The sequence below is a fragment of the Pristiophorus japonicus genome, chromosome 18, assembly GCF_044704955.1.
Source record: "Pristiophorus japonicus isolate sPriJap1 chromosome 18, sPriJap1.hap1, whole genome shotgun sequence".
In the NCBI taxonomy this organism is placed as follows: Eukaryota; Metazoa; Chordata; class Chondrichthyes; family Pristiophoridae; genus Pristiophorus; species Pristiophorus japonicus.
The window spans coordinates 4,865,919-4,879,461 of record NC_091994.1 but is presented as its reverse complement, the minus strand read 5'-3'; the positions used below and the strand labels follow the sequence as shown (position 1 = coordinate 4,879,461).

At 52.1% G+C, this 13,543-nt stretch overlaps 1 protein-coding gene across 1 annotated transcript in view; it reads right to left on the bottom strand.

The window, feature by feature from the left end:
* ssbp4 (single stranded DNA binding protein 4) overlaps window positions 1-13,543 on the bottom strand; it is a 109,748-nt gene that overhangs the window by 17,966 nt on the left and 78,239 nt on the right. The window contains exons 5-6 of the mRNA XM_070860775.1: window positions 12,946-13,035; window positions 5,830-5,913 (exon numbers count right to left, since the gene is read on the bottom strand). Coding sequence (XP_070716876.1) covers window positions 5,830-5,913; window positions 12,946-13,035 — 174 coding nt within the window. The remainder of the gene's footprint in view (window positions 1-5,829; window positions 5,914-12,945; window positions 13,036-13,543) is intronic.

The following is a 13,543-nucleotide window of genomic DNA, read 5'->3' as shown; positions in this document are numbered from 1 at the left end:
TCCCATCAAACACTCCCAGGGCAGGTACAGCACGGGTTAGATACAGAGTAAAGCTCCCTCTACACTGTCCCATCAAACACTCCCAGGGCAGGTACAGCACGGGTTAGATACAGAGTAAAGCTCCCTCTACACTGTCCCATCAACCACTCCCAGGGCAGGTACAGCACGGGTTAGGTATAGAGTAAAGCTCCCTCTACACTGTCCCATCAAACACTCCCAGGGCAGGTACAGCACGGGTTAGATACAGAGTAAAGCTCCCTCTACACTGTCCCATCAAACACTCCCAGGGCAGGTACAGCATGGAGTTAGATAGAGAGTAAAGCTCCCTCTACACTGTCCTATCAAACACTCCCAGGACAGGTTCCTCAACCGAGGATTCCCCTCCGCAGTGGTGAACACGGCTCTCGACCGTGTCCGTTCTATTTCCCACACCTCTGCTCTCACCCCTTCCCCTTCCTCTCAGAACCACGACAGGGTTCCCCTTGTCCTCACCTTTCACCCCACCAGCCTCCACATTCAGCGGATCATCCTCCGCCATTTCCAGCATGATCCCAGCACCAATCACATCTTCTCCTTCCCTCCCAGCACTCCTTCTCTCCGTGACAACCTGGTCCGTTCCGCAGTCACCCCCAGCAGCCCCTCCCCTTCCCACGGCACCTTCCCGTGCAAGTGCAGGAGATGCAACACGTGCCCTTTGACCTCCTCCCTTCCCACTATCCAGGGCCCCAAATACTCCTTCCAGGTGAAACAGTGATCCTCGACATTGGGGAGACCAAGCGTAGATTGGGTGAACGCTTTGTGGAGCACCTCCGTTCAATCCGTAAGTGTGACCCTGAGCTTCCGGTCGCCTGTCACTTTAATTCCCCGCTCCACTCCCACTCCGACCTCTCTGTCCTCGGCCTCCTGCACTGTTCCAACGAAGCTCGAGGAACAGCACCTCATCTTTCGTTTAGGCACTTTGCAGCCTTCCGGACTCAACATCGAGTTCAATAATTTCCGAACATATTTGGCTCCCTTCCCGCTCCATAGAAACATAGAAAATAGATGCAGGAGTAGGCCATTCGGCCCTTCTAGCCTACACCGCCATTCAATGAGTTCACGGCTGAACATACAACTTCAGTACTCCATTCCTGCTTTCTCACCATACCCCTTGATCCCTCTAGTAGTAAGGACTTCATCTAACTCCTTTTTGAATATATTTAGTGAATTGGCCTCAACAACTTTCTGTGGTAGAGAATTCCACAGGTTCACCACTCTCTGGGTGATGAAGTTTCTCCTCATCTCGGTCCTAAATGGCTTACCCCTTATCCTTAGACTGTGACCCCTGGTTCTGGACTTCCCTAACATTGGGAACATTCTTCCTGCATCTAACCTGTCTAAACCCGTCAGAATTTTAAACGTTTCTATGAGATCCCCTCCCATTCTTCTGAACTCCAGTGAATACAAGCCCAGTTGATCCAGTCTTTCTTGTCATGTCAGTCCCGCCATCCCGGGAATCAGTCTGGTGAACCTTCGCTGCACTCCCTCAATAGCAAGAATGTCCTTCCTCAAGTTAGGAGACCAAAACTGTACACAATACTCCAGGTGTGGCCTCACCAAGGCCCTGTACAACTGTAGTAACACCTCCCTGCCCCTGTACTCAAATCCCCTCGCTATGAAGGCCAACATCAATTTGCTTTCTTAACCGCCTGCTGTACCTGCATGCCAACCTTCAATGACTGATGTACCATGACACACAGGTCTCGTTGCACCTCCCCTTTTCCTAATCTGTCACCATTCAGATAATAGTCTGTCTCTCTGTTTTTACCACCAAAGTGGATAACCTCACAATTATCCACATTATACTTCATCTGCAATGCATTTGCCCACTCACCTAACCTATCCAAGTCGCTCTGTAGCCTTATAGCATCCTCCTCGCAGCTCACACTGCCACCCAACTTAGTGTCATCCGCAAATTTGGAGATACTACATTTAATCCCCTCATCTAAATCATTAATGTACAGTGTAAACAGCTGGGGCCCCAGCACAGAACCTTGCGGTACCCCACTAGTCACTGCCTGCCATTCTGAAAAGTACCCATTTACTCCTACTCTTTGCTTCCTGTCTGCCAACCAGTTCTCAATCCATGTCAGCACACTACCCCCAATCCCATGTGCTTTAACTTTGCACATTAATCTCTTGTGTGGGACCTTGTCGAAAGCCTTCTGAAAGTCCAAATATACCACATCAACTGGTTCTCCCTTGTCCACTCTACTGGAAACATCCTCAAAAAATTCCGGAAGATTTGTCAAGCATGATTTCCCTTTCACAAATCCATGCTGACTTGGACCTATCATATCACCTCTTTCCAAATGCGCTGCTATGACATCCTTAATAATTGATTCCATTATTTTACCCACTACCGATGTCAGACTGACCGGTCTATAATTCCCTGTTTTCTCTCTCCCTCCTTTTTTAAAAAGTGAGGTTACATTGGCTACACTCCACTCTATAGGAACTGATCCAGAGTCTATGGAATGTTGGAAAATGACTGTCAACGCATCCACTATTTCCAAGGCCACCTCCTTAAGTACTCTGGGATGCAGACGATCAGGCCCTGGGGATTTATCGGCCTTCAATCCCATCAATTTCCCCAACACAATTTCCCGACTAATAAGGATTTCTCTCAGTTCCTCCTTCTTACTAGGCCCTCTAATGCCTTTTATATCCGGAAGATTGTTTGTGTCCTCCTTAGTGAATACCGAACCAAAGTACTTGTTCAATTGGTCTGCCATTTCTTTGTTCCCAGTTATGACTTCCCCTGATTCTGACTGCAGGGGACCTACATTTGTCTTTACTAACCTTTTTCTCTTTACATATCTATAGAAACTTTTGCAATCCGTCTTAATGTTCCCTGCAAGCTTCTTCTCGTACTCTATTTTCCTTGCCCTAATCAAACCCTTTGTCCTCCTCTGCTGAGTTCTAAATTTCTCCCAGTCCCCGGGTTTGCTGCTATTTCTGGCCAATTTGTATGCCACTTCCTTGGCTTTAATACTATCCCTGATATCCCTTGATAGTCACGGTTGAGCCACCTTCCCTTTTTTATTTTTACGCCAGACAGGGATGTACAATTGTTGTAGTTCATCCATGCGGTCTCTAAATGTCTGCCATTGCCCATCCACTGTCAACCCCTTAAGTATCATTCGCCAATCTATCCTAGCCAATTCACGCCTCATACCTTCAAAGTTACCCTTCTTTAAGTTCTGGACCATGGTCTCTGAATTAACTGTTTCATTCTCCATCCTAATGTAGAATTCCACCATATTATGGTCACTCTTCCCCAAGGGGCCTCGCACAACGAGATTGCTAATTAATCCTCTCTCATTACACAACACCCAGTCTAAGATGGCCTCCCCCCTCGTTGGTTCCTCGACATATTGGTCTAGAAAACCATCCCTTATGCACTCCAGGAAATCCTCCTCCACCATATTGCTTCCAGTTTGGTTAGCCCAATCTATGTGCATATTAAAGTCACCCATTATAACTGCTGCACCTTTATTGCATGCACCCCTAATTTCATGTTTGATGCCGTCCCCAACATCACTACTACTGTTTGGAGGTCTGTACACAACTCCCACTAACGTTTTTTGCCCTTTGGTGTTCTGCAGCTCTACCCATATAGATTCCACATTATCCAAGCTAATGTTCTTCCTAACTATTGCATTAATCTCCTCTTTAACCAGCAATGCTACCCCACCTCCTTTTTCTTTTATTCTATCCTTCCTGAATGTTGAATACCCCTGGATGTTGAGTTCCCAGCCCTGATCATCCTGGAGCCACGTCTCTGTAATCCCAATCACATCATATCTGTTAACATCTATTTGCACAGTTAATTCATCCACCTTATTACGGATACTCCTTGCATTAAGACACAAAGCCTTCAGGCTTGTTTTTTTAACACTCTTTGTCCTTTTAGAATTATGATGTAGTGTGGCCCTTTTTGTTTGTTGCCTTTGTTTACTCGGCCTTCCATTATTGCGTTTTAACTTTCTACCATCTGTTTCTGACTCCATATTACTTTGCCCTGTCTCGCTGCATAGGTTCCCATCCCCCCGCCATATTAGTTTAAATACTCCCGAACTGCATGAGCAAATGTTACCCCCCAGGACATCAGTTCCAGTCCTGCCCAACCGTCCCTTTTTTACAGGTCCCACTTTCCCCAGAACTGGTTCCAATGTCCCAGGAATTTAAATCCCTCCCTCTTGCACCACTGCTCAAGCCACGTATTTATTCTAACTATCCTGCTCCCTCTACTCTGATTAGCACGTGGCACTGGTAGCAATCCAGAGATTGCTACCTTTGAGGTCCTACTTTTTAATTTAGCTCCTAGCTCCCTAAATTCAGCTTGTAGGACCTCTTCCCGCTTCTTACCTATATCGTTGGTACCTACATATACCACGACAACTGGCTGTTCACCCTCCCTCTCCAGAATGCTCTGCAGCCACTCCGAGACATCCTTGACCCTTGCATACCATCCCCAATCTTATGTTTTTTTTCTCTTTGTCTCCAATGGCAGCCGGTAATTATCCCACCATTCACACCCTCTCTCGACTAACCTTTTTCTAACTCCTGTCATTACCATTTGAATTTGGCCCATCATCCCTTTTGTCTCTCTAATCTCTCCTGCCTTCCACCCTATCACAGACCTTCCCTTCTGTTCTCCCCTCCCCTCCCCCTTTCAGTGCTGGTTAAGAATCCGTTCTTTACAAACATTCGCCAGTTCTGACAAAGACTCATCGACCCGAAACATTAACTCTGTTTCTCTCTTCACAGGCACTGCCGGACCCGCTGAGATTTCCAGCATTTGCTGTTTTTATTTCAGGTTCTGCCTTCTTCTGAATTTTGATTTTGTATTAGCAATTATTAACCCACCTTGCCTCCCACCCAGTAAAGCAACATTCACTTAATAGGTTCAGCTGGTCAATTTTTAGCGTTAGAATTTCCAAGCACAGCCCTGCCCTCTGTTGGGACCTGCAATGGTGGCTGTGGTACTGAGGCACACGAGCCAGGGAGGCTCCCATCCCCCGATCGGTGCTCAGTTAGCGGGGGCAGAGGGGGCTACTAGTGGCCTCAATGGGAGAGGAAAATTTGGCCGGAATCCTGCTCCTCATCACTGCCCAGTGAGCCATGCGGGGGAAGGGGAGTGTGGATGGGGAGAACCAGCTTTCATACAGGAACAGGAGGCCACTCAGCCCCTCGGGCCTGTTCCCCCATTCAATCAGACCACGGCTGATCTGAACCTTAATTCCATCTACCCGCCTTGGTTCTGTAACCCTCAGTCCCCTTACTCAACAAAAATCCAGCAATCTTAGTCCTGAAAGCTCCAATTGACCCCCAGCACCCACAGCCTTTTTGGGGGGGAGGGGAAGAGTTCCCGATTCCCACTGCCCTTTGTGTGAAGAAGTGCTCCCTGACATCACCCTGAACGGCCGGGCTCTAATTTTAAGGTCCTGCCTCTTGTTCTGGACTCCCCCCACCAGAGGGAATAGTTTCTCTCTAATAGCCATCACCCACGGAAAATCCCGGACCTTGGGGAGTAAGCCCCGCCCACCCGGCACGGCCCCGCCCCCTCGCACAGCCCCTCCCCCCCGGCACGACCCCTTCCCCCAGGGCTTGCCCCCTCCTCCCCCGTGGCACAGACCCTCTCCCCTCGGCTCGGCCCCTCCCCCCAACACAGACCCTCCCACAGCACGGCCCCTCCCCCTCGGCACGGCCCCTCCCCCTTGGCATGGTCCCACCCCCTTGGCACAGCCCCCCCCCTGCGGCATGGCCCCTCCCGCCAGCACTTACCTGTCCGTGAGGGCCAATGATGGGGTTGTTGGGGTTGTGCGGAGGGACCTGTGCGTGAGGAGATGGCTGCGATCCCGGGGGACCCTGTAACAGAGAAGAAATACAATAATCAGTGAGCACTGGGACAGGCCCAGAGTGCGTTACTGCGCTCCCCCCCCGCCCCCCCGGGCTGGGCCCAGGAAAAGCCCCCCCCGCCGGCCCCATCCCTCCCGGGCCCAGGAAAAGCCCCCCAGACCCAGTCTGTCCCGAGTCAGTGATCTTCGCTGTGACGGAGGTGCTCGTGCTCGAACTGGCCTCAGTGCCCTCAGGTTCGGAAGGTGACCAATCAGCTTGGGGTACGGCGGTGTGTTATGTCACTGGACTAATAATCCCGAGCACGCGCGTTCCAACCCCCCCCGCGGCACTCTGAACCCAACGGGTTCCATTGGTATCCGCGAGAGCCGGCCATTTGAGTTGCTGCCCTCTGCTGGACGATGCCTGCGTGTGCAGGTGGGCCAGGCTGTCTCCCAGCTCGGACTCCGCACCCTCGGGAGAACGGGACCCTGCAGCCTGGAGCTTCCGCCAGCAGTTTCCCCAAACCGGTCTAACCCGCGGAAAAGATGGAGGAATTCCAAGCGCGAATCGAGTTTCCTTTGCGCGGGTTTAAAAAGTATCACGTTGTAAAACGCTGCCCAATTTCGCTGGTTGGTGGACGACTTTACGTTTGTGAGAGTGGAAACTTGATCCATAACTTCACTCCGGAAAACCAGCGGGATTTGTCAATTGTGCCCAAAGCAGAAACTCTGCCCCGGGGTAATATAAATGAAGAGAAGGCTGAGGGGTGACCTGATAGAGACCTTTAAGATTATGAAAGGGTTGGATAGGGTAGATGTAGAGAAGATGTTTCCACTTGTGGAGGGAGACCAGAACTGGGGGCCATCAATATAAGACAGTCACTGATAAACCCAATGGGGAATTCAGGAGAAACTTCTTTACCCAGAGAGTGGTGAGAATGTGGAACTCGCTGCCACAGGGAGGGGTTGAGGTGAATAGTTTCGATGCATTTAAGGGGAGGCTGGATAAACACATGGGGGAGAAAGGAATAGAAGGATATGGTGATGGGGTGGGAGGGGGCTGGTGTGGAGCATAAACACCGGCACGGAGCGGTGGGGCTGTTGACCTGTACACTCGGTGTAAATTATTGAAATTCTGAGCTGCATATAGAAACATAGAAACATAGAAAATAGGTGGAGCAGGCCATTCAGCCCTTCGAGCCTGCACCGCCATTCAATGAGTTCATGGCTGAACATGCAACTTCAGTACCCCATTCCTGCTTTCTCACCATACCCCTTGATCCCCCAAGTAGTAAGGACTTCATCTAACTCTTTTTTGAATATATTTAGTGAATTGGCCTCAACAACTTTCTGTGGTAGAGAATTCCACAGGTTCACCACTCTCTGGGTGAAGAAGTTTCTCCTCATCTCGGTCCTAAATGGCTTCCCACTTATCCTTAGACTGTGACCCCTGGTTCTGGACTTCCCCAACATTGGGAACATTCTTCCTGCATCTAACCTGTCTAAACCCATCAGAATTTTAAACGTTTCTATGAGGTCCCCTCTCATTCTTCTGAACTCCAGTGAATACAAGCCCAGTTGATCCAGTCTTTCTTGATAGGTCAGTCCCGCCATCCCCGGAATCAGTCTGGTGAACCTTCGCTGCACTCCCTCAATAGCAAGAATGTCCTTCCTCAAGTTAGGAGACCAAAATTGTACACAATACTCCAGGTGTGGCCTCACCAAGGCCCTGTACAACTGTAGCAACACCTCCCTGCCCCTGTACTCAAATCCCCTCGCTATGAAGGCCAACATGCCATTTGCTTTCTTAACCGCCTGCTGTACCTGCATGCCAACTTTCAATGACTGATATACCATGACACCCAGGTCTTGTTGCACCTCCCCTTTTCCTAATCTGTCACCATTCAGATAATAGTCTGTCTCTCTGTTTTTACCACCAAAGTGGATAACCTCACATTTATCCACATTATACTTCATCTGCCATTCATTTGCCCACTCACCTAACCTATCCAAGTCGACCTGCAGCCTCATAGCATCCTCCTCGCAGCTCAAACTGCCACCTAACTTAGTGTCATCCGCAAATTTGGAGATACTACATTTAATCCCCTCATCTAAATCATTAATGTACAATGTAAACAGCTGGGGCCCCAGCACAGAACCTTGCGGTACCCCACTAGTCACTGCCTGCCATTCTGAAAAGTACCCATTTACTCCTACTCTTTGCTTCCTGTCTGACAACCAGTTCTCAATCCACGTCAGCACACTACCCCCAATCCCATGTGCTTTAACTTTGCACATTAATCTCTTGTGTGGGACCTTGTCGAAAGCCTTCTGAAAGTCCAAATATACCACATCAACTGGTTCTCCCTTGTCCACTCTACTGGAAACATCCTCAAAAAATTCTAGATGATTTGTCAAGCATGATTTCCCTTTCACAAATCCATGCTGACTTGGACCTATCATGTCACCTCTTTCCAAATGCGCTGCTATGACATCCTTAATAATTGATTCCATCATTTTACCCACTACCGATGTCAGGCTGACCGGTCTATAATTCCGTTTTCTCTCTCCCTCCTTTTTTAAAAAGTGGGGTTACATTGGCTACTCTCCACTCGATAGGAACTGATCCAGAGTCAATGGAATGTTGGAAAATGACTGTCAATGCATCCGCTATTTCCAAGGCCACCTCCTTAAGTACTCTGGGATGCAGTCCATCAGGCCCTGGGGATTTATCGGCCTTCAATCCCATTAATTTCCCCAACACAATTTCCCGACTAATAAGGATTTCCCTCAGTTCCTCCTCCTTACTAGACCCTCTGACCCCTTTTATATCCGGAAGGTTGTTAGTGTCCTCCTCAGTGAATCGAATCAAAGTATTTGTTCAATTGGTCTGCCATTTCGTTATGACTTCCCCTGATTCTGACTGCAGGGGACCTATGTTTGTCTTTACTAACCTTTTCCTCTTTACATATCTATAGAAACTTTTGCAATCCGTCTTAATGTTCCCTGCAAGCTTCTTCTCGTACTCCATTTTCCCTGCCCTAATCAAACCCTTTGTCCTCCTCTGCTGAGTTCTAAATTTCTCCCAGTCCCCAGGTTCGCTGCTATTTCTGGCCAATTTGTATGCCACTTCCTTGGCTTTAATACTATCCCTGATTTCCCTAGATAGCCACGGTTGAGCCACCTTCCCTTTTTTATTTTTACGACAGACAGGAATGTACAATTGTTGTAGTTCATCCATGCGGTCTCTGAATGTCTGCCATTGCCCATCCACAGTCAACCCCTTAAGTATCATTCACCAATCTATCCTAGCCAATTCACACCTCATACCTTCAAAGTTACCCTTCTTTAAGTTCTGGACCATGGTCTCTGAATTAACTGTTTCATTCTCCATCCTAATGCAGAATTCCACCATATTATGGTCACTCTTCCCCAAGGGGCCTCGCACAACGAGATTGCTAATTAATCCTCTCTCATTACACAACACCCAGTCTAAGATGGCCTCCCCCCTAGTTGGTTCCTCGACATATTGGTCTAGAAAACCATCCCTTATGCACTCCAGGAAATCCTCCTCCACCGTATTGCTTCCAGTTTGGTTAACCCAATCTATGTGCATATTAAAGTCACCCATTATAACTGCTGCACCTTTATTGCATGCACCCCTAATTTCATGTTTGATGCCCTCCCCAACATCACTACTACTGTTTGGAGGTCTGTACACAACTCCCACTAACGTTTTTGGATACTCCTTGCATTAAGACACAAAGCCTTCAGGCTTGTTTTTTTAACACCCTTTTTCCTTTTAGAATTTTGCTGTACAGTGGCCCTTTTTGTTCTTTGCCTTGGGTTTCTCTGCCCTCCACTTTTCCTCATATAAACCAGATTCTTACCTTTACCCAAAATGGTCAAGTAACTAGTCATTAACTCGGTATAGTACCCGTTAATCAGGCTGTAACCGACCGGGTGGGGGGCAGGTGTGGTATTAGCAGCAGCTGCTTTGTGTAAACAAGTAGGAATATTTTTTGAATCAATATATTGCCTTGACGTTATGGCTGAGGTTCAGCCTGTGAGTGACACAGAAGTGCGCTCAGGGACTGGGGAACTGGCCCCCTCTCATTGACATGGCCTGATGCTGAGTGAGTGTCAGTCACTGCCTGTGGGGAGTCTGCAACAAACACAATCGCCACATGGTGGCAGCACAGGCTGCAGAATAAAAACAGCAGCATTTAAACAATGGATGTGTCAGTCAGTGAGAGAATCATAGAATGAGAGACAGAGCTTGAAACGGAGATATCAGAGAGCATAAAAGACGGACAGCAGAGGGAGATTCAGTGAGAGAGAGCACCACAGGGAGATCGCAGAGAATCAGTGCCAAGAGAGGGTGAGGGAAACAGCAGAGAACACAAGACAGACAAAGAAAGCAGAGAGTGAGGGAGACGGGCTGTCAGAGATGGTGCAAGACAGAGTTAGCAGAGAGAGATGCAGATTAGAGAGAGGGACCGAGAAAGAGAGAGGAGAGGAGGCGAGAGGGAAAATAGAGATAGCAGGAAGACACAGAAAACAGAGAAAGAGAGAGAGCACAAGACAGAGATAGCAGACAGGGAGGATAGGAGAGAAAGTGAGACATAGAGCAGAGATAAGCAGAGGGATTGAGAGAGGGGTTGAGAGAGACAAAAGAAAGCTGAGAGGGATTGAGTGAGGGGGGATTGAGAGAAAGAGGGGGATTGAAAGAGATAGTAGACAGAGGATTGTGAGAGAGAGAGGGATTGAGAGAGCGACAGAGAGAGAGAGACAGAGAGAGCGACAGAGAGAGGGATTGAGAGAGCGACAGAGAGAGGGATTGAGAGAGACAGAGCGAGAGAGTGAGAGAGAGGGAAAGAGACAGAGAGAGGAATTGAGAGAGCGACAGAGAGAGGGATTGAGAGAGCGAGAGAGAGAGACAGAGAGGGATCGAGAGCGCGACAGAGAGAGGGATTGAGAGAGACAGAGCGAGAGAGTGAGAGAGAGGGAAAGAGACAGAGAGAGGGATTGAGAGAAATTGAGAGAGAGATTGAGAGACAGAGAGAGATTGAGAGAGAGTGCGATAACAGACAGTAAGTGAGACAGACAACCTATTGCATCGATCATTTTCCAGTGCATCTCCCGAGTGCCCTTTCTTCACCTCTGAACCGAATAAAACCGGCATCGCACACCCGCCCCGCTGTCGTTGCCCAGCCGGGATCTCGGGACGGCAATCAGCAGGAACCTCCGGCCTGGGGTGCTGATACTGGCGGGCAGGGACTGCACCTGGGATCTTGCTGCTCAGTGGGGCTCAGTACCCCAGCGGGCAGAGGGGGGTCTGGGGTAGAAACGGGGCGTCATTACACCCGATCTCTGGGCGGCAAACCGGGCGAGGGGGCAACAAACCCGAAGACTTCGCACCATGTTAAAGGCGCTATATAAATGCAATACTGCCCTGGGGCAGTTCTTCCCACCTCGTGTACCCCCTCCCCCCGCTCCCCCTCCCCCATGCTGCCCCTCCCCTCACGATCCCTCCCCCTCCCCCACACTCCATCCCCCCTCCCCTCCTCTCACCCACACTCCCTCCCCTCTCCCCCCACCTCCCCTTCCCCCATGCTCCCTCCCCCTCCCCCTCTCCGACATGGTCCCTCCCACTCCCCCCCCCCACGCTCCCTCCCCCTCCCCCTCTCTCCCCACGCTCCCTCCCCTTCCCCCATGCTCCCTCCCCCTCCCCCTCTCTCCGACATGGTCCCTCCCTCTCCCCCCGACACGCTCCCTCCCCCTCCCCCTCTCTCCGACATGGTCCCTCCCTCTCCCCCCGACATGCTCCCTCCCCCTCCCCCTCTCTCCGACATGGTCCCTCCCCCTCCCCCTCTCTCCCCACGCTCCCTCCCCCTCCCCCTCTCTCCCCACGCTCCCTCCCCTTCCCCCATGCTCCCTCCCCCTCCCCCTCTCTCCGACATGCTCCCTCCCCCTCCCCCGACGCGCTCCCTCCCCCTCCCCCTCTCTCCCCACGCTCCCTCCCCCTCTCTCCCCACGCTCCCTCCCCCTCTCTCCCCATGGTCCCTCCCCCTCCCCCTCTCTCCCCACGCTCCCTCCCCCTCCCCCTCTCTCCCCACGCTCCCTCCCCCTCCCCCTCCCCCTCTCTCCCCACGGTCCCTCCCCCTCCCCCTCTCTCCCCATGCTCCCTCCCCCTCTCTCCCCATGGTCCCTCCCCCTCCCCCTCTCTCCCCACGCTCCCTCCCCCTCTCTCCCCATGGTCCCTCCCCCTCCCCCTCTCTCCCCACGCTCCCTCCCCCTCCCCCTCTCTCCCCACGCTCCCTCCCCCTCCCCCTCTCTCCCCACGCTCCCTCCCCCTCTCTCCCCATGGTCCCTCCCCCTCCCCCTCTCTCCCCACGCTCCCTCCCCCTCCCCCTCTCTCCCCACGCTCCCTCCCCCTCCCCCTCTCTCCCCACGCTCCCTCCCCCTCCCTCTCTCTCCCTCCCCCTCCCCCTCTCCCCACGCTCCCTCCCCCTCCCCCTCTCTCCCCACGCTCCCTCCCCCTCCCCCTCTCTCCCCATGCTCCCTCCCCCTCCCCCTCTCTCCCCACGCTCCCTCCCCCTCCCCCTCTCTCCCCACGCTCCCTCCCCCTCCCCCTCTCTCCCCACGCTCCCTCCCCCTCCCCCTCTCTCCCCACGCTCCCTCCCCCTCCCCCTCTCTCCCCACGCTCCCTCCCCCTCCCCCTCCCCCTCCCCCTCTCTCCCCACGCTCCCTCCCCCTCCCCCTCTCTCCCCACGCTCCCTCCCCCTCCCCCTCCCCCTCCCCCTCTCTCCCCACGCTCCCTCCCCCTCCCCCTCTCTCCCCACGCTCCCTCCCCCTCCCCACGCTCCCTCCCCCTCCCCCTCTCTCCCCACGCTCCCTCCCCCTCTCTCCCCACGCTCCCTCCCCCTCCCCCTCTCTCCCCACGCTCCCTCCCCCTCCCCCTCTCTCCCCACGCTCCCTCCCCCTCCCCCTCTCTCCCCACGCTCCCTCCCCTTTCCCCTCCCCCCCCCAGTTATCAGTACGATGCCCGAGCTGTGAGTACCTGGAAGAAGCCGGGGGGCAGTGGAACGCCTGGAACCCCCTCGTTGGGGGTCACGTTCCCGAGGACGGGACTTGGAGCTGCTGCAGCACTCTGCAAAAAAACAGACAGCCAGCGATGGTTAGAGTCCGCACCACATACGTACCGGCCCCTCGAGCCTGCTCCGCCATTCAATCAGATCATGGCTGATCTTCCACCTCAACTCCACTTCCCCGCCCGATCCCCATATCCCTCGATTCCCTTAACATCCAAAAACCTATCGATCTCAGCCTTGAATATACTCACAGACTGAGCCTCCACAGCCCTCTGGGGCAGAGAATTCCAAAGATTCACCACCCTCCGAGTGAAGAAATTCCTCCTCATCTCAGTCCTAAATGGCCGACCCCTTATCCTGAGACTGTGACCCCTGGTTCTAGACTCCCCAGCCCGGGGGAAACATCCTCCCTGCATCTACCCTGTCCAATCCCTGTCAGAATTTATGTTTCAATGAGATCACCTCTCATTCTTCTAAACGCTAGAGAATATCGGCCTAGTCTACTCAATCTCTCCTCATAGGGCAATCCCCCCATCCCAGGAATCAGTCTGGTGAACCTTCGTTGCA